At 40.6% G+C, this 20,456-nt stretch overlaps 1 protein-coding gene across 1 annotated transcript; it reads left to right on the top strand.

Moving 5' to 3' along the window:
• Positions 1-13,676: 13,676 nt before the first annotated feature.
• LOC149251844 (uncharacterized) lies at positions 13,677-17,604 on the top strand. Its single transcript, XM_089454005.1, has 4 exons — positions 13,677-14,051; positions 14,358-15,567; positions 16,358-16,712; positions 17,451-17,604. Exons 1-4 carry the CDS (start codon positions 13,677-13,679, stop codon positions 17,602-17,604), a joined length of 2,094 nt encoding a protein of 697 aa, XP_089310131.1.
• Positions 17,605-20,456: the final 2,852 nt, after the last annotated feature.

Here is a 20,456-nt window from a genome sequence, read left to right as displayed (position 1 = left end):
TTAAGGCGTAGAAGCATATCAGATTTCCTTGATGAAGGGTGTAGGAATGATGTGGATTCAAAAGTTTACAGATTTCTCTATGCATGTGGGATACCATTCAATGTTCTTCGCTCACCTTATTGGCACGAAATGGTTTCTACCATAAATGATGCCCCTAAAGGATACAAGAGCCCTAGGTATGACAAGACTAGAACCATTGGACTTGATCATGAAAAAGCAAAAATATCACATTCTTTGAGTAGAATGACAAGTTCTTGGACTAACCATGGGGTGTCCATTGTATCTGATGGATGGACAAATGTAAAAGGCAAGCCATTGATAAGTGTTCTTGCTGTGTCTATTAGTGGTGCTATCTTTCTTTTAGCATATGATTACTCAGAAAAGTTCAAGACCGACATCAACATTGCAGAACCATTACTTGAAACAATTGACCGTATTGGGCCATACAATGTCATCCAAGTCATCACTGATAATGCTCCTAATTGTAAGGCAGCGGGAGTAATTATTGAGGATAAATACCCCAACATATTTTGGTTTGGGTGTTTGGTTCACACAATGAACCTTTTGATGCACGATATTGTTAAGAACAAAAACCAACAATACAAATGGATGGGTGATTTGTACAAGAGAGGCAAAGAAATGATAAAATTGATTACAAATCATAGCAATACCCATGGCCTTTTCCGCAGTCACTCAAGATTGGAGTTGTTGAAGATTGCGAGGACTAGATTTGGTAGCTATTACCTCACCTTCAGGCGCCTTTTGAAGCTAAGAGAGTCATTGGCTAGCATGGTATCAAGTCCACACTAGCAAGTATTAAAGGAAAGGGCTACAAATGCAGCTGAGAGGCAAGGTTTTGAACAGGTGGAGCCTGGAGGAGACCGCTCTTAATGGTATGTTTTGGGCACATGTGAGGCAAGTATTGGATTTCACCAAGCCCGTTTATCACATGATTCGGTTTGCAGATACAGATAAACCAGTGATTGGGGAGGTGTATGAGTAGATGGATACCATGTTGGGGCAAATAAAAGATATTGTTCATAAAAATGATCCCAACTTGTATACACTGATTCACAGCTGTGTGTGTACACGGTGGGATAAATTTAATTAAGCAGATACTTCAGTTGCACTGGTTTGTTTGGTACCTTCCATGCAATGGAAGATAGAGACAGATTTGATGCTCTCACATGGAGGGAAGCATATGGTGGCCAGGGACTTTTGCCAAAATTGGCAAAAAAAGTTCTCTCACAGGTTGTAAATACTTCTTCTGCAAAGAGGTGTTGGAGCACCTACAACTTCACACATAATGTGAAAAGAAACAGACTCAATGAAAACCGAGAAGAAAGCTTAGTTTATGTGCACTACAACTTGAGGTTGTTGAGTCATTACTGTGATCGGGCTTATGAGGATCCAACATATAAAATTTGGGACAACCACCCAGAGGATGATAATTTGGACGATGGCACTATACATCTTGAAGAACTAGAAGCAGAACTTATGAGAGAGGAAGATGAAGCAACAACCATGGCACCTCCACCATCCAGTAACAGTGCTCAAGTTTTGAGTCTTGTTCCTATCCTGTGGCCGCCTCCATCTACACCCTCATGTGGAGGGCATGTGCCTTCTGGTTCTGGTCGTCGGTCTGTGCGGGAGGAGACTCCTAGAAGACCACCACGACCTGCTCATACATCAGACATTTCTCATGGCAAGGGCCACATAAAGTAGTAGATAATAGATTTACTTGTCCTTTCTAGTCTCTAGTAGTTTTCATAACTATTGATAGTTGACTCTTTCATATTTATTATGATATTTTTGTAACAATATATGACAATCTAAGTTTGAAGTTTGAAGTTGGCAATTATAACTCATTGGTAATGAATTATGAATATGATGCTTCGTGAAAGTTGTTTCATTTCATGTTAGATATTATTTGTTTTAATGGTTAAACTTAGCTTACAAGTACAACTTTGGTGATCAATGATGATAAATGTTATATATTGAAATTTGGAATTTTGAAAGCTTGGAGTTGAAACTTTAAGATTGCTGAATCATGATTCATGAGACTCAATATGTTGTATGTTACTAACTTGTGGACGTGGTTGATGAAGATTATAACTTCAAGATGATTGTTGTTATATGGTTCTATGATCAATCTATGTTTTTTATATCTAATTCATCATTCTACATGTTTTTGTTGACATATATGTATCAAAATATAAATATAAAATATATATATATATATATATATATTATATAAAAAACGCTTTGGGATTCGCTCCCAAACTGGGAGCTTTTGAAAATGTCGCTCCCGCTCCCCGCTTTTGCTCCCAAACCGGGAGCTTTTGAAAATGTCGCTCCCGCACCCATTTTCGCTCTTGCTCCCAAGTAACACTGCTATCTACTAAGGCAGGCTAAGGAGGGTAGTCTCGAAAGGCAAAATGGATGGAGAACTTGTTGAGAATCAACAAGTTTAGGAGATACAAATGAATATCCTAGTAGCTTGATTTAAACTATATGGCAACTAAGATTAATTAAGCACAAACAATTAGATTATTTGAGATATATCAGTGATTGATCAATGCCTTAGAACTAGGAAATACCACAACAATGAGTAATATGTCAAGTTACCGGATAGACAAATGCTACAAGGATGATATGCAAGATCTATCCTAGATGAAATGCAAGATCTAATCTATATGTGAGATGCAGGCTTTGGGTTATTTTTAAGTTAAATGCCTATCCTAAGTGAAGACTTCTCCTCAATTATTTTGAAGCTAATCACAAACAAAGTTGTAGAGAGAAGTGTTGGGGAAGGAGGCTACGGTCTCATTAACGACACCTCCCCAGGGCCTCTAACCATCCAAGTGCCTCTGTTCCTACAAGGGATTGCCCACAAGAGAACTGCAAGGTCACATGTGTTAACCGTGAATGAGGGTCTAACTTCTAAAATTGGATGAAGACGGTGGCCCTAAATCTCTGTCAACCAAGCTTATGCTTGGAGGTAAATTTTAATTAATTCTCCTCTAGGATGAGAATGCAAGAGATGAGCCAATTAGAAATGCTTCAATGAGATAACAATGAGAAAAATGCACTGATGACAATAAGATAAGATCACTTGCAACCAATGTCAAATACACTTTGTCAATCAAGGTTACAAGAACAAATTAGAGAAGCACTTTAACTGTCACTCAATGAAACAATTATAGAAATGACAGCGATATCTCGTTATCACTTATGTGTGCTTATTATAAGTTCTCTTTCACTTATTAGATTTGCAAGTTAGAACAAGAGAAATTTGTGAGATTGCAAGAGCACAACTACAAGCATTAAGATGAGATTGCTAACAGTGATACAAGTAAATGACATGCAACAAAAAGATTCAACTATGCAATGCAATTTGCAAGAGAGAAATACTTATGCAAATGAAATGCAATTAAGGACTAGCAATGCAACTATACGATGCACAATGACTATCAAAGAGAAAAGAGAGAGAGTTAGTAAGGCTATCCTTGACAAGACAAGAGAAACCAATGCCAATATTCAATGATTGTCAAATACCTCAAATATGCCACTGTCAGCGAAAGTGTAGGAATTTACAGGGTATGTTCCTCAGACAGAAAACCAAAGGACACCGCTCACAAACAGATCACAGATCAATACACCAGTATTGTTGACGTGGTTAAAACCCTCTAAGAGGGAAACAGTCCACGGCCTGAGCCAACGCAGCCACTTTAGGCAATTTATTAATAAAAGAATGAAAATTTACATAAGCTTCTCTCATGAATAGTTACCCTACAAATGACCCTCCATGCTCTTTAAATAGAGATCATGAACCAATTGGGTGCTAAGCCACGGATCAAGTGTCGGTAATACCGAGGAGAGAATGAACCGTCGGATCACTACATATCATGACCGTCGGATTGTAAGTTACAAAAGTACATAGTAAAGAAACACACTTTACCTAACTCTACACTAGACCAAGTTATATTTAATTATTTCCTATGTGTCGGAATATCCTAACATCCCCCCTTAAGAACAACTTGGGATAGGATTGAAGGATGTACAAATATGACACAATAGGAGAAGGAAGGAGGCACTAGAGCCTATCCCCCTTAGTGACAACTCCCTGAACTCCAACCATAAATCGAAGTTTAGTAAACTTCGCCTCTGTGAGAGCCTTTGTAAAGATGTCTGCAACTTGATCATCTGTTGAACAATATTGCACTTCAAGAACATGGTCGTGAATGAGCTTTCTGATGAAGTGCATGTGCAGTTCAATGTGTTTGCTGCGCTGATGTTGGACTGGATCTTTGCATAGTTGAATGGCACTTTGATTATCACACCAAAGTGTAGTCGGATGCTGCTACTGAAAGCCAAACTCTGACAAGATCTAACGAAGCCACAGGGCTTCCTTACTAGCTTCTACGGCACCACGATACTTTGCTTCTGCTGAAGAAAGAGAAATGGCACTTTGTTTCTTGCAAGCCCATGTAATAGGTCCTGAACCAAGAGTGAACACATAACCTGCAGTAGACTTCCGATCATCAAGGTCACCAGCCCAATCAGAATCAGTGAAACCAACCAATAGAGGAGATGCTTTTGCGCTGTAATGAATCCCAAACTGGACTGTACCTCGAACATAACGAAGTATTCTTTTAGCTGCTTTCCAATGACTTTCATGTGGGTTTTGCATAAACTGAGCAATAAGGCCAACAACAAAGGAAAGGTCGGGACGAGTATGGGTCAGATACAAAAGTTTTCCTACAAGTTGACAGTATAAGGTAGCATCAACTTCAAGGGAAGTACAAGTGACTAAAAGTTTGGCTCCAGACTGAAAGGGAGAAGGGGCTAGCTTATAGTCTTCCATGTGAAAATGGCGTAGAAGATCACAGGCATACTTGGACTGGGAAAGGGAAATACCTTCCTTGGATTGCAAGACTTGAAGACCAACAAAATAATGCAAGTGTCCTAAGTCTATCATTTCAAACTTCTTTTTAAGGTTGGACTTCACATGGTTGATAAGGTTGGGATCACTACCAGTGAGGATAAGATCATCAACATAAAGAACAAGAATGATAAGAGACTTGCCCACTTTCTTGGTGTAGACAGTATTGTCAGAATGACACCTAGAAAAGCCAGATTCTAAAAGAAAGCTATCCATTTTGGCATACCAAGCCCGAGGAGCTTGCTTGAGACCATAAATGGATTTCTTAAGCTGACATACAAGGCTGGAGTTTGTTTGTATAAATCCAGTAGGTTGTTCCATATAGATTTCTTCATGCAAGTCCCCATGCAAGAAGGCAGATTTAACATCCATCTGATGGACTTCCCATTTGAAAGAGGCAGCAAGGGAAAGAACAAGGCAGATAGAGTTCATTTTGGCAACAGGGGAGAAGGTTTCAGTATAGTCAATGCCTTCAACTTGTGAAAAACCCTTAGCAACAAAACGAGCTTTATGTTTATCAACTTTCCCATCTGGTCCATACTTGGGGTTCTGTAAACCCATTTGCATCTAACAAGTTTTCGTCCCTCTGGTACAGGAACAAGATCCCATGTATCACTCGCCAATAATGAACGATATTCTTCATTCATAGTTGCGTCCCAATCTAGATGGCTTGAAGCTTCTGCAAAGGTGTCAGGATCATAATTCGCTGAAGCGTGAGCCAGTAAAGAAGAGGCTCTATCGAATTGAGAATGTGTACGTCGCTGATCTATAGGATCACCAGCAAGATCACCTGTTGCATCCCGAGTAGCACGGACCCATTTTGGATGCTGAGGAGCTGAAGGAGGATCCTGAGAAGGTGGGGGAGGATTGTCATCCTCGCTTTCATCATCTGAAGAAGAAATATTTTCAAAAGTAGAAGAGATAGAGAGAGGTGGCACATCTATCGAACTAGGCTCGTAGGCCGATATATTTTTAGCAAAATTTACATCTCTTCTAATGATAACATTTTAAGTGGAATAAGTCTAAATCCTTTGACATCTTCAGAATATCCAACAAAATACATTTTTCACTCTTAGGTTTTAAAGCTTTATGTTTCTCATCTAGAATATGGGCCCATGCTTCACTTCCAAAAACACAAAAGTGACTTACATTTGGTTTAATTGAGCTCCATGCTTCTTCTGGAGTGATATTCTTTAAAACCTTAGTAGGAGTGCAATTTATTATGTAATTTGCACAGTTAATTGCTTCTACCCAAAAATTAGGACTAAGTCCTTTAGATTGAAGCATACAATTAGCCATTTCCTTTAAGGTGCGATTCTTCCTTTCAGCTACACCATTTTGTTGTGGAGTATATGGAACAGTATGTTGCATTTGAATTCCATTCTCAGTGCAAAAGTTGATGAATTTGTTGTTAGCATATTCTCCACCATTATCAGATCTTAGCTTAAGAATTTGATGTCCAGATTGTTTTTCAACAAAGGCTTTAAAGGCCAAAAACATGTTAAATACTTCACTCTTGAGTTTTAAGAAGTATACCCAAGTGCGTCTGGAGAAATCATGAATGAAAGTTAAGAAATACTTGTAGCCAGAGAATGAAACAACTGGAAGTGGACCACATAAATCACTATGCACAAGCTGTAAAGGGGTGGAGGCATGCCAAGAGGCACGTTTTTCAAAACTATCTCAATGATGTTTTCCCAGTACACATCCGAAACAAACACCATCTCTGCAAGATACCATGGGAAGTCTGGTCACCATATTTTCTTTACGTAGATTCTAAAGGGAGCGATAGTTTAAGTGACCAAATCGCTCATGCCAAAGTTTGCTCACTTCATCGTTATGAGAAACAAATACCGAAGGAAGATTTGATGACCCAAAGTTGTTAAACTTATACAACCTTGTAGAATCATCAGCAATGCCAGTAGCTAAAATCTGTCTAGGATCTCTTAGGTCCTTAATTACAACATCGTGAGGTGAAAATTCAACGATTTTACCTTCCCCTGAATGAGTTATCTGATATATAGATAGACGGTTGTGGGATAAGGTTGGAACACATAATACATCTTTAAATTGACCATTGTCTATATGAAGTTTGAACAGTTCCAGTCCCTACAACACTAAGAGATCTATCATCACCAACATATATATTTTTGGTGTTACAATCATTTAAAGAAGAAAACATGGCTTTGTTTTTGGCCATGTGATAAGAAGCTCCAGAATCAATGAGCCACTCATGAGAATGAGAAGAAGATACATTTAGTGCATAGCCAGACCGAGATGCTTGACAACCACATGCAGAAAGTGCTATTCCTGAAGATGAAGTTGAAGTTGAAGAGTGCTCCAAATGGATGTTATGCTTCTTCATTTCTGCTTCCAAGGCTTCCATCTTCTTAAAGCATTTGGATTCTAAGTGGCCATCTCGATTACAAAAGTGGCAATGTCTATTAGTCTTCTTCCCTTTGTTTTTATTTGCCTTATCATTTTGTTGAAATGATTTTTCATTTTGAGACTAGAATTGCTTAGGACCCTTGTTTGGTTTAGGACCATTCCTTTTAGGATACGACTTCTTAGGATTCTTTGAATTTGGTTGCTGCTGAGCGGCTAAGGCTTTCTTAGAAGAGTTTCCAAGATTAAGAAGACCAAGATGTAAGAGTTTTTCTTGTTCTCTTATTAAAGAATCACAAAAGGAATCAAAGGAAGGGCACTCGTAGGCTTGTCCTTGAGAAATGAAGGCTTCTCTTGTAGAATGGAAGGTGGAAACAAACACAGAGTAGGCTGGTCCCAACTTAGTCAGAATAGAATAGATAAGGTTATTATCTTCTTTCTTAACCTTAACACCTTCCAAGAGAAGTCTAAGGGTCTTGAACTTGGACAAAAAATCTTCAATGGAAGAAAAATTATTGGGGTCCAATATAAGCAACTCATTTTCGAGTTGATGGGCTCTAAGTTCATTTTTAATTCCAAAAACTTTAGTGATATGTTTCATTGCTTCATCAGGAGTATCAAGTTCTGCAATACAGAATCTAAGATCTAGAGAAATAGACATCCCTATCAACCCACGTGCTTGATCTTGCCTATTTTCCCATTTAGCTGCCTTATCTTCATCTTTCGGTTTGGTTTCTTGGCCTGAGGCTATTCTGTAAAGACCTTTACTTCTAAGTAAATCCACAATGTAGGACCACCATTGGAAGTAGTTGGTTCTGTCAAGAATAACTTGGCATGGACTTTCCATTTTAACAGAAACTGAAGCTATAGATGCTGAAACTAAGTGTTCCAACGGAAAGATCTGGAAAAATTAGGTTGATTAAAAAAAAAGGCTCTGAAAACGGCTTCCAAATGAAGAAGTTATGGCTTTTTGAAGAAAAGTTGTTGAAGATGCCAACGAAGTGCGGGAATGTGTGGAAATGAATGATAATGTTATAAAAAAAAATCCAGCCCCTTTCCAAATTTAATCTAATAAAGTAGCTTTGAACCAAGAAGGATTAGAACTCAAGACCTCTATTCTCATAAAGTAGCTTTGGACTAAGTGAGCTAGATTAAAAGGTTAGTAATTTTTGGTAAAAAGGAAGGGTATTTTTTTTAGTCACTGAAGCTTTGGGTTGCGTGCTTACTTGAGAAAATTCTTTTTTCCTACAAAACAAAAAACACAAAACCGAACACAAATATACAAAAAAAAAACAAAACTTACAGCTTGAAGTTAGCTTTAGCCGGAAACTAAATATTTTCCTCAATGTTTCTAATTTTCCGAGATCACACTAAGGCGCGGCGGAAAAGAACATACGCATGAGAAAAATCCTTCCTCTCTGTTTCTGATTTGCCCAGATCACACAAAGTCGCAGGGCAAAGAGCATACACAGAAATGAAAGGTATAGATCTGGTAATAAAAAAACAAAGAGCCAAATAAATCGAAATAAATAGAGAGAAAATAACTAGAAACTGCAAATAAACATTGTATACCTCCAGATCTTAAAAATGACGTAGCTAGGGCTACCAAAACGTTTTCGCGTGAAACGAAAGGGGTTCTTCACTGGAACAGATGCTCCTAACACAATAGAGCAGTGCTCTCGGCCCGAAAGCAGTCAGAAACAGTAGATCTAGGAAACGGCAGTCGGATGCAATTCTACCGGCTTCAAATTTGGATCACCAATGGATGCAGCCCTCAAATAGCTCTGATACCATGTAGGAATTTACAGGGTATGTTCCTCAGAAAAAACACCAAATGACATCGCTCACAAACAAATCACAGATCAATACACCCATATTGTTGACATGGTTAAAACCCTCTAAGAGGGAAACAGTCCACGACCTGAGCCAACACGGCCACTTCAGGCAATTTATTAATAAAAGAATGAAAATTTACATAAGCTTCTCTCATGAACGGTTACCCTACAAATGACCCTCCATGCTCTTTAAATAGAGATCATGGACCAATCGGGTGTTAAGCCAGGAATCAAGTGTCGGTAATACCGAGAAGAGAATGAACTGTCGGATCACTACATATCGTGACCGTCAAATTGTAAGTTACAAAAGTACATAGTAAAGAAACACACTTTACCTAACTCTACACTAGACCAAGTTATACTTAACTATTTCCTATGTGTCGGAATATCCTAACAAAAAGATTAGACTGTTGTAGCTTATTTACCAATGTATGACAGTCCACTTAGATACCAATGCAAATATAAAAGAATCAATGCACAATAGGAATCTAGATGTTAAGAACACTTGTGCTAGATTATAAAAGCATTACTGCAACCTCAAATCAGACTTCTGAGATGATGCAAGCAGCCAACTGAAGCAATGAGATCAGTCATTAAAAAGCAAAATTAGTTACCAAGAATGTAGTGAAACAAGAGCCACAACACTTCAAATGATTCTTATGATTATTATGTGTTATCCTTGAGTGTTTTAGGCTTATTATTGTTAGATTTTAATGTGATTAGACCACTGTGTATTTTACTTCAGATCTGATTGTTATGACAGCCAATGGATAGGCTAAGATGGGACAAGGGACAAGGCCTCAAAGCCTTGTGGACGTCCTCCAATGAATGATGCACCAAGTTGGGAACCTAAGAGCAATTGAAACATGCAATGTAGCACCTCCAAACTCAAATGCGAAGTCTACAACCACAAATGTTAGCTCAGAAATGACAAGATCAGACCTACAAACCCTCGCGGCTAGGGCTAGAGAGGCCTTCTAGGCCTGCGGCCAAGCCAAGGTGATCGATATATCAAGTTTAACCCCTCAAAAAAATGTTTTGGAGCCTAAACACGCAGTGAAACCCTTCAGAACACCTGCAACCACAAAATGTTAGCCCTAGACAATGAATAACCGTGAATTAGACCTCCAAATGCTTGCAACCAAGGCTAGAAAAGCCTTTTAGGCCTAGCAGTTGAGGTGAAATGGGCTTTTAGGCCTTACGGAGGCTTGAAGGCTAGACAAATGGATGCAATGAATGTCAAGCTCACAAAACTCACTCCAAATGGATCTCAAGCCTACAAAACAAATGATTATCCCACAAGCAAGAATTCTCGAGGCTTGTATGGATGAAAGAAATGACAAACTTTCAATGAGAAACTACTTCAAAACCCTTGCAAAAATTATGTTAGGCTTGCAAACACGAGAGATTAGTCAAAAATTGATTGAGAAGCACTTGATTTGCCTCAAAACCCCTACAACTAGGGTTTCTTATCCCTCCAAGGGTTGTGGCTAGGTCTTAGAGGCCAAGATAGGTTTGCGGCTAGGCTTAAGAAGGCCTTTTAGGCCTGTGGCCAAGCCTAGAAGGCTTCCAAACCTTTGCGGCTAGCTTCAACCAAGTAGTTCAGTGAAATTTAAGCCCAAGAATGTGATTGTAGACACCGAAATTTGGTTGCCAAGTCTTCAAATGATAAAATTTTGTGAGAACCCTGATTTTGCAATGATATTAGCCCTTCTAGGCCTTGCGGCCAACACAAAATGGTTAGCATTGAGCAATAGAGACCTAGGTATGGTAAATCTAGGCATTTGGAGGCTAGATGTAGCCTCAAAAGTTGGACGGCCTCTTCCAATCAGTTGGATGGCTTCCTTGAAGTTGAATAGGTGCCTAAACCCTAGTCGTCTAGGCTAGGTGAGGGCTTCCTCCTTCCACAAATTCGAATTATCCTTTGATCTAGTGATGGAGTACTTGCAAAGTCACAAAAGGCTAGCCATCCTCCACTATTTATAGATCAAATTAAATTTAAAAAAAATAAAACCCCTCTAATTACTCACACTAGAAAAATAAAACACAAAGGTGAATTCTCCAGCACTTGAGAAGATGGGTAATCAGGTGCCCGCGCCTTTCATGAACTGGGAGCACGGTTAGGGTTTCCCCTCCACTATCTGCAGCTGAACCCCCACATGCTAAACACTCACAACTGTGTTGTCGTTCTCACCGTCACGGTTGGCACTTGGACTTCGGATTTGTTGTCATTAGATTCCCTTTCGCTGTCATCGGGGCTGCTGTAGGATGTCGGACATGGACGAGGCAGAGGTGGACTACTCCGCCAACCCTAACCCCTTTGCCCCTATCTGGTCGTGCCCTAACCCTCCACCGGAAGCTACACCTACTAGGATTCAGGGTTCGTCATTCTCACACTTTACCATTACTCCTCCCTCTCGTTCGCTCCCCAGTCCTTCCACATCCAGCCTTCCATTCATTGCTCTCTCTGTCGACTCCCCAGATCTCGATTGCCCTCCCCTTTCGTCGGTTACCCTCCATTTGCTTCCCTCCTGCACGCCTCCATCCCCCCCATTTGACCCCATCGCCATCCGGAGATTTGCCTCATCCGACATCATTTGAGCTACCCTCCTCTGCAGGTTTCGATTTGGCCGTTGGCCCCTATCATCCATTCCGCTCGCCCCTCCTACTTCTGAGTCGAGATCCTCTTCCACCCCATCCAGTTGTTTTCATACTCCGGTGATCAAAGCTCGCCATTCCACCCAACAACCTCAGCAGGAGCACCAAGGCACTCAGGATCCCTTGCTGGATCACCCCACTGTGTCGCACACCGGACAAAGAAAGCTTAAGTGTGTAAAGGCCACGAACAAGGATCTGACCCTAAAATTTGGAGAAGGGGTCCAAATGGGGGAAGTTGTAGACACGGCGAGCAAGGTTCTAGTTGGAAGAGTCCGTGGTCGCGCTTATTCCACTGAGAGCCTCTGCCTCTGGGCCAAAGAGATATGGGGGAACATCTTTAGGGAACTCCCAGAGGTACAAATGTTGGCTCGAGGGTGGTTCGCGCTCTACTTTCAGCAAGAGGAATATACAAATTGGGCACTCTCCAGATATCGGCATATAGAGATGGCACTGGTCATGCTTAAGCGCTGGAGCCCTCTTTTCGATCTAGAGCGGGAACAAATTGGAGTCGGACCACTATGGGCCAGGCTGCTAGGTCTAACCCTCCACTTTTGGTCTGAAGATATATTCATCCGCATCGGCAATGCACTTGACTCCTACATGGATTATGACAAATCATACATCAGCTCCAGAAATCAGTCTATGGCTCGTATTCTGGTTTATTTGGACAACAAAGAAAGGTTGGAAGAAAAAATCACTCTGCAGTGGAGGAATTTCACCCAAATCCAAATCTTGGATTACAAAGGAGAGGACTTTTAGGTGCTCGACTATTAAGGAGAGGGAGAGGGAGAGGAGATCCCATTCAAGCCGAGGGGAGGACGCTACCGAGCGAGCGGCTCCCAACAAAGGACCGGCAGGGTGCGTAGCACGCTTGACTTGTGCCATTCAAATGCCAAAGGTGCCATAAGGTAGGGCATCTTTACAAGGAATGTCCGCTAGTTTATAACACTGCTTCTTCTTCTAAAGAAGCAAAGGAAGTTGCGCCTTCTGCACCCTCTTCCGCTGCTGAACAGACTCCACAGGCAAATGTTCCTCAGGCGATGGCAGGCGGTTCAACTCATGCCATCCTCAAACAATCCCCGTCCTCCATCCCCACCTATGACGAGATCCAAGACTGCCGCTGCAACTGCTCGATCATCGAGTATTCCTCCTCTCTCTTGCTCTGTTTTTGATGCTTCATTTTATTGCTCTGCACAGCATTTGCATCCTGCATCTGCATCTATACCGAACTATACCTCTGCAACTATTACCTGCCCCCTAGACATCCACCTTCCAGTTAACTCCACTGCTCCACCTGTTATACCCGATCTGGAACACTCATCCCCTCTTTCGGACCCTTCGATCTTCTCTAGCCACTCTCACTCATATAACCTCCGTTCCCGTGCATCTCATCCACCTGAGACATTTGTGAATTCTAGGCTTGGCTTGGCCTCCCCTCCTCGCTCTTCCAAATCCAACAGGGGGCGAAAATCTCATATTTCTAGGGCCATCCAGCAAGTCGGGGTGGAAGTGGTCTCTGGCAGACAATCCACACTTGATTGGGTACTTAGAGCACAGTCTACCCACACACAGCCTCCCCCATGAAGTGGCTCTCCTTTAACTGCAGAGGTTTGGCTAGCCCTCCTAAAAAACTAGCCCTCAGAAGATTATTTGAATCTGAGATTGTTGATATTATCTTCTTACAAGAAACACTTGGCTTGGCTAACCATATTATACCTATGCTACAATCTATGAAGTCGGGCTAGACCTTCCAGGCACTTGATGTCATGGGCCGCTCTGGAGGGCTTGCTCTGGGTATAAACCCTCGCACTATACACCTCAAGGCCTCCTAGGGAGGTGCTGGCTTCATAGGCATGGATATATTTTCCTCGGATCTAGGCATGGATCTCAAGATTGTCAATGTATATGGCCCTTGTCAAAATAGAGATGCATTTTGGAATCACCTCCTAAATCTTTCCTTTGTAAATTCTGATAATATCATTTTGGGAGGAGATTTGAATTTCTCCATTGGTTATGGGGAATCATGGGGAAGCAATGCACAGGTGGATCCCTTATCAAACGTTATGGTGCAGCTCCTCGAGCAACATCACTTAATTGATATCCCTATGGTAAAATCTCAACCTACATGGCATAATAGAAAAATTGGGGAGGTTGCATTGGCCAGGCGTTTGGATCAATTTCTCATAAAGGAACAACTGGTGAGAGGTCTATCAAACTACAGACAATGGGTAGGTTCTAGAGTCATATTGGATCACTCTCCCATCTACATGGAGTTGTCCGGTCCCTTTCAGAAGCCTAGGGCACCCTTCAAATTCAACTCCACCTAGCTAAAGGATCCCAGCTACATACACCTGGTTACCAATTTTTGGCGTTCTCATCGACCTTCCACGAGGAGAACCACAGCTAAGGGTTTTTGTTACAATCTACAAGAAATCAAGAGATTATCTATCAAGTGGGCCAAGGACAAAAGAGATCGGGATGAGCAGACCCTCGGGACTATTGAGTCCACTCTATCCAATCTCTTGGATGAGCAGGGGCGGGGATTTACATCTGTGGAGGCTAAATCCCACCTTATCGACCTGGAGGCTCAGCGATCCAAAATCCTTAAAGAGAGGGAAGAAACTTGGCGCCTTCGAAGTCGGGCTATTTGGCTACAGGCTGGCGATGAGAATACAAAGTTCTTCCACAATTTTTCAAAGGGAAGGAAAGTCAGCAACACCATTTGGCACATGCCTAAGGAGGACGGTAATCTTGCAACACCATTTAATCAGTTGGCACACCTGGGAACTCTCACTTCCAGAAACTCTTCAAGGCCCCCTGGTGCCACCCTTGCTGAAATTGTCTGGATAACAAGTCGTTTCCATCGGTTTGTCGACACGCATGAAGCAGGGGAGCTCACATCCCCAATCACGATGGGAGAATTGGAAAGCACTTTAAAATGGTTCAAAAAAGACAAGAGTCCAGGGCCAGGTGGATGGACTATCGAGCTTTATCTAGCCTTTTATGAAACTATTGGTCCAGATCAACTAAAGGTGGTAGAGGAACGCAAGACATCAAGACGCATGTACGAGGCTATTAACTCAACCTTCATTGCCCTTATTCCCAAATCTGACTCCCCCACATCTTTCAATGATTTCAGACCTATTTCTCTCTGCAACTGTCTTTACAAGATCATTGCCAAAACTATTGCCAATCAACTTAAGCCTATTCTCTCATGTCACATCTCTCCAGAACAATTTTCTTTCCTCCACAATAGACAAATTCATGAGGCTATTGGCACTGCTCAGGAAGCCCTACACTCCATGAAATCTAAAAAGCTCAAAGGTGCCATTCTCAAAATTGACTTAGCCAAAGCTTTTGATCGTGTCAGTTGGCTCTATATTAAAATGATCCTCACCCACCTGGGATTTCCTCCTCCCTTTATTAATTGGGTTATGTGTTGCATCACTACTGCCTCCTTCAGTGTCCTGATAAATGGCTCTGCTTCAAATTTCTTTCATGCAGAACGTGGACTCAAACAGGGCTGTCCACTCTCCCCACTCCTCTTTCTAATCATCATGGAAGGACTTAGTAGGCTCATAGCCTCTGCCAAGCAAGAGGGACGATTACAAGGACTCAATATTTCAGAACATTGTATACTCACTCACCTCATCTTCGTGGATGATGTGCTCATCTTCCTCAATGGAGGCTTATGGGACACTACTACTTTCTTCGACATTTTACTACTTTTCTCTACAGCCACAGGTATGGAAGAAAATCAACTAAAATCCACCATCACTCTATCAGCCTGCACTCCACAGGAAGCTCAGGTTGCATTGCAGAAATTTCCTTTTCAAAGCCATCAACTGGAGGATGGACTCATATCTTCGCTTCTAGATCAAGCCTCACTGCTACAAGATTGCCAACTGGATATGACTTGTGGTCAAGATCGAAAATCATTTACTCAACAGGAATCATAGATTCCTCTCCAGGGCGGGTCAATTAGTGCTTATCAAAACTGCCTTGGAGGCTACACCTGTTTATTGGATGTCTTTGGCATGGATTCCTAAAGGAATATTATCCCAGATTCAAAAATTGTGCTGCAGATTCCTTTGGAATGGCTATAAGGAAGGAAAACCATTTGCCTGGGTGGGCTAGAAACATATTGCAATACCAAAGAAATGGGGCAGTTGGAGACTGAAGGATCTATCCTCCTTCGCACATGCACTAGCTGCAAAGATGGGTTGGCTTATCCTCACCTCCCAGTCTCTGGACAAAAGTGATCTACTACAAATACATCTGGCCACATCAGATCATGGACTGGATTCGTTTGCCCACCTGGCAGCGATCTGGATATCAATGGTTTGGCGAGTGATCCTACACACCATGCCTACTATCAGGAATGGACTCGCCTAGAGAATCAACGATGGCTCATCGATACGCATTGGCATCGATCCCTGGTTGGGTTGTGGTAACATGTTTCGATTACCTCCTGACCTCATACAATTTCTCAAACACAGAAATATTAATGTGATTGCCCATATTGTTGATCCAGGGAATAGCACAATCTTTACACAAGCATGGACTTCAGTGGAGTACTTGGGCATTCCTGTTCATTGGCAGCAAGATTGGGAAGGCTATATCACAGCGCTGACTGAATCACATGTCCGTATAAAAGATGGTGTTGATGAACTCATATGGACCCCTGCTGAACATGGCACATACTCCCCGAAGGCTGGTTATCCCATCATTCATAATGCCCACAGACCACTTGTGCTTTTGGATTGGTGGGGAAAACTATGGAAGCTAAAAGCGCCTCCGCGCACGAAACTGTTTATGTGGAATGTCATTCGGAATAAGACACCAACAAGGCACAACTTAATGCATCGATCCTTCTTCGACCCCACCTGGTGCGTGCTCTGTCATCAGGCAAACAAAACAAATGATCACCTATTCCTTTCTTGCCCGATGGTGAATCACATTTGGGAACAAGTCCTTGTTGCCCTATCCATAACAATCAAATGGCATGGACTCAATGTAACAAATGCCTAGGATCTTTGGCGAGCGCATCCCTGAACCTAAAAGTCCACTGACTTCCGCTACTTATTTGTTGACCTATTTCGCTTGCAAGAAATGGGATCATCTTCAGAGATAAAATGGCTCGATGGCAGTCCTCCATTGCCAAAATTGTTGTTGCATATCATGAAATACCAAATGAAAATCATACACCTGCTAGTCGTATTGTTTTACTTGAAACCATTGATCGCAATATTCCCTGGGCCTATTTTGATGGTGCAATTGGGCCTATTTTGATGGTGCAATTGGGCCTATTTCAATGGTGCAGCACAAGCACAGGGTTGTGGAGGGAGAATTCTACTACATAAAACTGAAAATCATCACTACAAAATACAAATGGGTCTAGGAATGGGGACAAACAACTATGCAGAATTGATCTCTCTTAGACATCTTCTTCATTTTGCACTTGCACATGCATGCAATCATATTCAAATTTTTGGAGATTCAAAAATCATCATCAATTGGTTCAATAACATATCAGCGTGTCATATGCACTATCTCAAGAACATATTGGATGAAATCATGATATTGAAAGCACAATTTAATTATATTTCATGTCAACATATTTACAGGGAATGTGATTCGACTGCTGACCAACTTTCCAAGGCGGCCACGGTACATCCCAGCGGATTGTGGTTAATACAGGAGCAGCATGGAGATGAACACTACCAGTACTATCATCGTCACTATATAGATCGGGCCTATCGGAGGGCCGACAAGCCCTAATTTTTTTGTAGTGTTCGGCAATGATTATATCTGTGTACTAGTTGATACTTTGTATATATTTATGCTCATGAACTTTTCAACATACCCTGCATGGTAATTATGTACAATCTATATATTTTTGAATGGCTACAGCCAACATACTTTTATATATTTTTGAAGGCTATGGCCAACATACTGCATATGTCTTACAGGCATCTACTACATGTAATTTTTCTAATTAATGAAAAGTTCTGATTTTTCCTCGAGGAAAAAAAAAAAACACAAGGGTTAGCAAAATAATTTTACAAAATTATCTACAAATATTCACAAATAAAAACTATAAGCTCTAGATAAGCAGATGTAACCTTATTGCTCAATTTAATTTTGAAATTGATTTGAGGAAGAGAATTTTTCAATTTAATGCCATGGCAAAGTTGCTGCACACAGACCATTAGATAAGACTTGGAAAATTTAACATGATGGGCTTTTAAACCTCTTGCCTTGGGAGTTGGCTGGTCCAACCAAAGACTTCCCCTCAGGCCCAAGATCTGAATATCAAACTATCTCTACACATTTGAAATAAAGTTATTTGGGCATATGGGGCTAGATACACGTTAAAAGCCTCAAGATCTAGAGATACCTACTAGATCGAGTGAGCTAGAATGTTTTTCTAAACCCAGTACCTAATGCAAGATACTTGTGCAAATAGATAATCCAACTGCTGGCAAATGAAATAGTAACTTGACAGTTATATTCAGTAGAGAATTAAAGCACGATTCAAAACAACATTACCACAAGCAAAAAAGGAACACCATCGCACAAGATAAACCCCCAAAGTCTTAGATTTTACTACTGCAGAAAAGAATTACATCCAGCAACTTGACTCACAACTTGCTTAAGATTTTTTGTTACAAGACAAGACTCAGATTGATCATTATATCAAATGAGGAGACTTAGGCTTCCGTATATAGAAAAATGAGAGCTTTAGATCCCCTCCAAGTGGAAAAACAACTATTTTGACTTGATCCTTACCAAAATAATTTTATCCATTGATAATTGTTGCACAAATCTCCAAAAATTTTGACCCCTTGAAAAAATCAAATTTCTAGGTGGACCTGATCCTTTGGAGAATCTTCAAAAATAGAATTGTCATAACTTGTGCAAAATAATTAATCACCTGGCCCAAAATGTTTCTTTTGCTGGAAAAATAGTCTTCTTGGTCCAATGAATTTCTGAACTGGGACATTCTACCTTGGAAATGAGGCTCTTTAATTTTGACTTGAATTTTTCCCTTTGAAAAATAGCCTCAATAATTTTTTGATCATTTTTTCCACTTGAAGAGAAATTAATTTTCTCTCATTTTTTTTTACAATTTCAGGTTAATATATTTTTTATCTTTGCCAGAAAATTAAATAAATTATTCAAGAGGGGATTAAACATATTTTTCCACCCTCTAAGTCAGTTTAAACAATATTTTGGTAATTGTGTTCTAATTATGAGTAACCATTTACCAAAAAATTCCTAGACAAAATTTTTACATCAAGATACTACAATAATCACCCATAGGAGGGGAAATTTTCAATAGACATGACCTCTTCAACCAAATTTTGAGACACAAGATACATGATCTAGTATGATAAAAATACATAGACTCGATAAAGACCACATCAGAGGATCCCACCCTAGCTTTGGGGGATGCTTAGGAGAAAAACTTTGCTAATTATTCGTGTTTAGAAACACAAATAATTTAGGGAGGTTAAAAAACTCCCTAGAGTAAAATCCTTTGTCAAGAATCAAAGGCTTACTTAAGTGTTGTTAAATGGCTTCATCGTCATACTGAATCATTTTTACAATGGAATTGCAGAATTTGGGATTATAATGATGACAGTGACTTAAAAAAATTTGTCCATTGTTGTGTACAATAATTCTTCGAATTGTTGACATATGCATGGTAATTCGACCCAAGAGGCAATTTGTACTAGTGAAAAGAGAGACAAAGAGGAAGGGGTGTGAATTAGTGGAAGGTGTGAACCACTAAGGGAGAGAGGGCCAGCAATTATAAATAGAACTTGGAGGCCTCCATTTGATATCTTTTTGTTATTTGATAATTTAACAATTAGTTCTCTTGAGTTGCCTAGCCAAGACAGCCTGTGTTGTTTAGCACAGGGAATTTCAGAGCAGGAATTCCACCCTCGGAGAACTTTGAGTGTCTCCCTAGTGAAGCAATTTGGGGAGTCCAATTCAGGATTTCCACAAAGCTTAATTGTAGATACTCAGTCAGTTTTGCACACTCCTTGGGTGCAGACGCATTTTGAGTTGCTCATTGGAGATCAGCTATTGTGGGTTGGATTTCTATCTATTTTGCAGGTGGTTTTCCTTATTGATTTCGGTGATTTTGTAGTGGATTTGCAGAGCTGAGATCAAAATTATTTTGTGGGCCGAATTTGTTAATTTTGGCAGTGCGCAGAGTTTCTTGGACACAACCTGCGCAGGCATTGAGAAAGAGTTGATTCATGGAGCAAGGGGTTGGAAAAAGGTTGGGTTTCTGAAGTTAAATTTGTAGGAGAGCGTGAGGAAATTTCCAATGGTGGATTTGGGCCTAATTCAGAAATATCAAAACTATGGGGCATTTTCTAGCCAAATTGGGCAATTTGCACTTTTTGGTTGTCACCAGGGATCGATGGATTCAACCCAAACCCGTTATGGGTTTTTGTGGGTTTATTGAGAGGAGTCCCCAGCTAATTTTACACAATTTTTTGAGCATATTTGAGGGTTGAAATATCAGCTCCATTCTAGCAGCAACATCAATATTTTGTAGGTTTATTGAGAGGAGTCCCCAGCGAATTTTACACAATTTTCTGAGCATGTTTGAG

This window comes from Pinus tabuliformis, chromosome 7 (assembly GCF_031772625.1).
Source record: "Pinus tabuliformis cultivar Carrire ecotype Pingquan chromosome 7, CPIR1, whole genome shotgun sequence".
NCBI lineage: Eukaryota > Viridiplantae > Streptophyta > Pinopsida > Pinales > Pinaceae > Pinus > Pinus tabuliformis.
The sequence above is the reverse complement of the archived record's forward strand: the minus strand, read 5'-3'. Positions and strand labels throughout refer to the sequence as shown.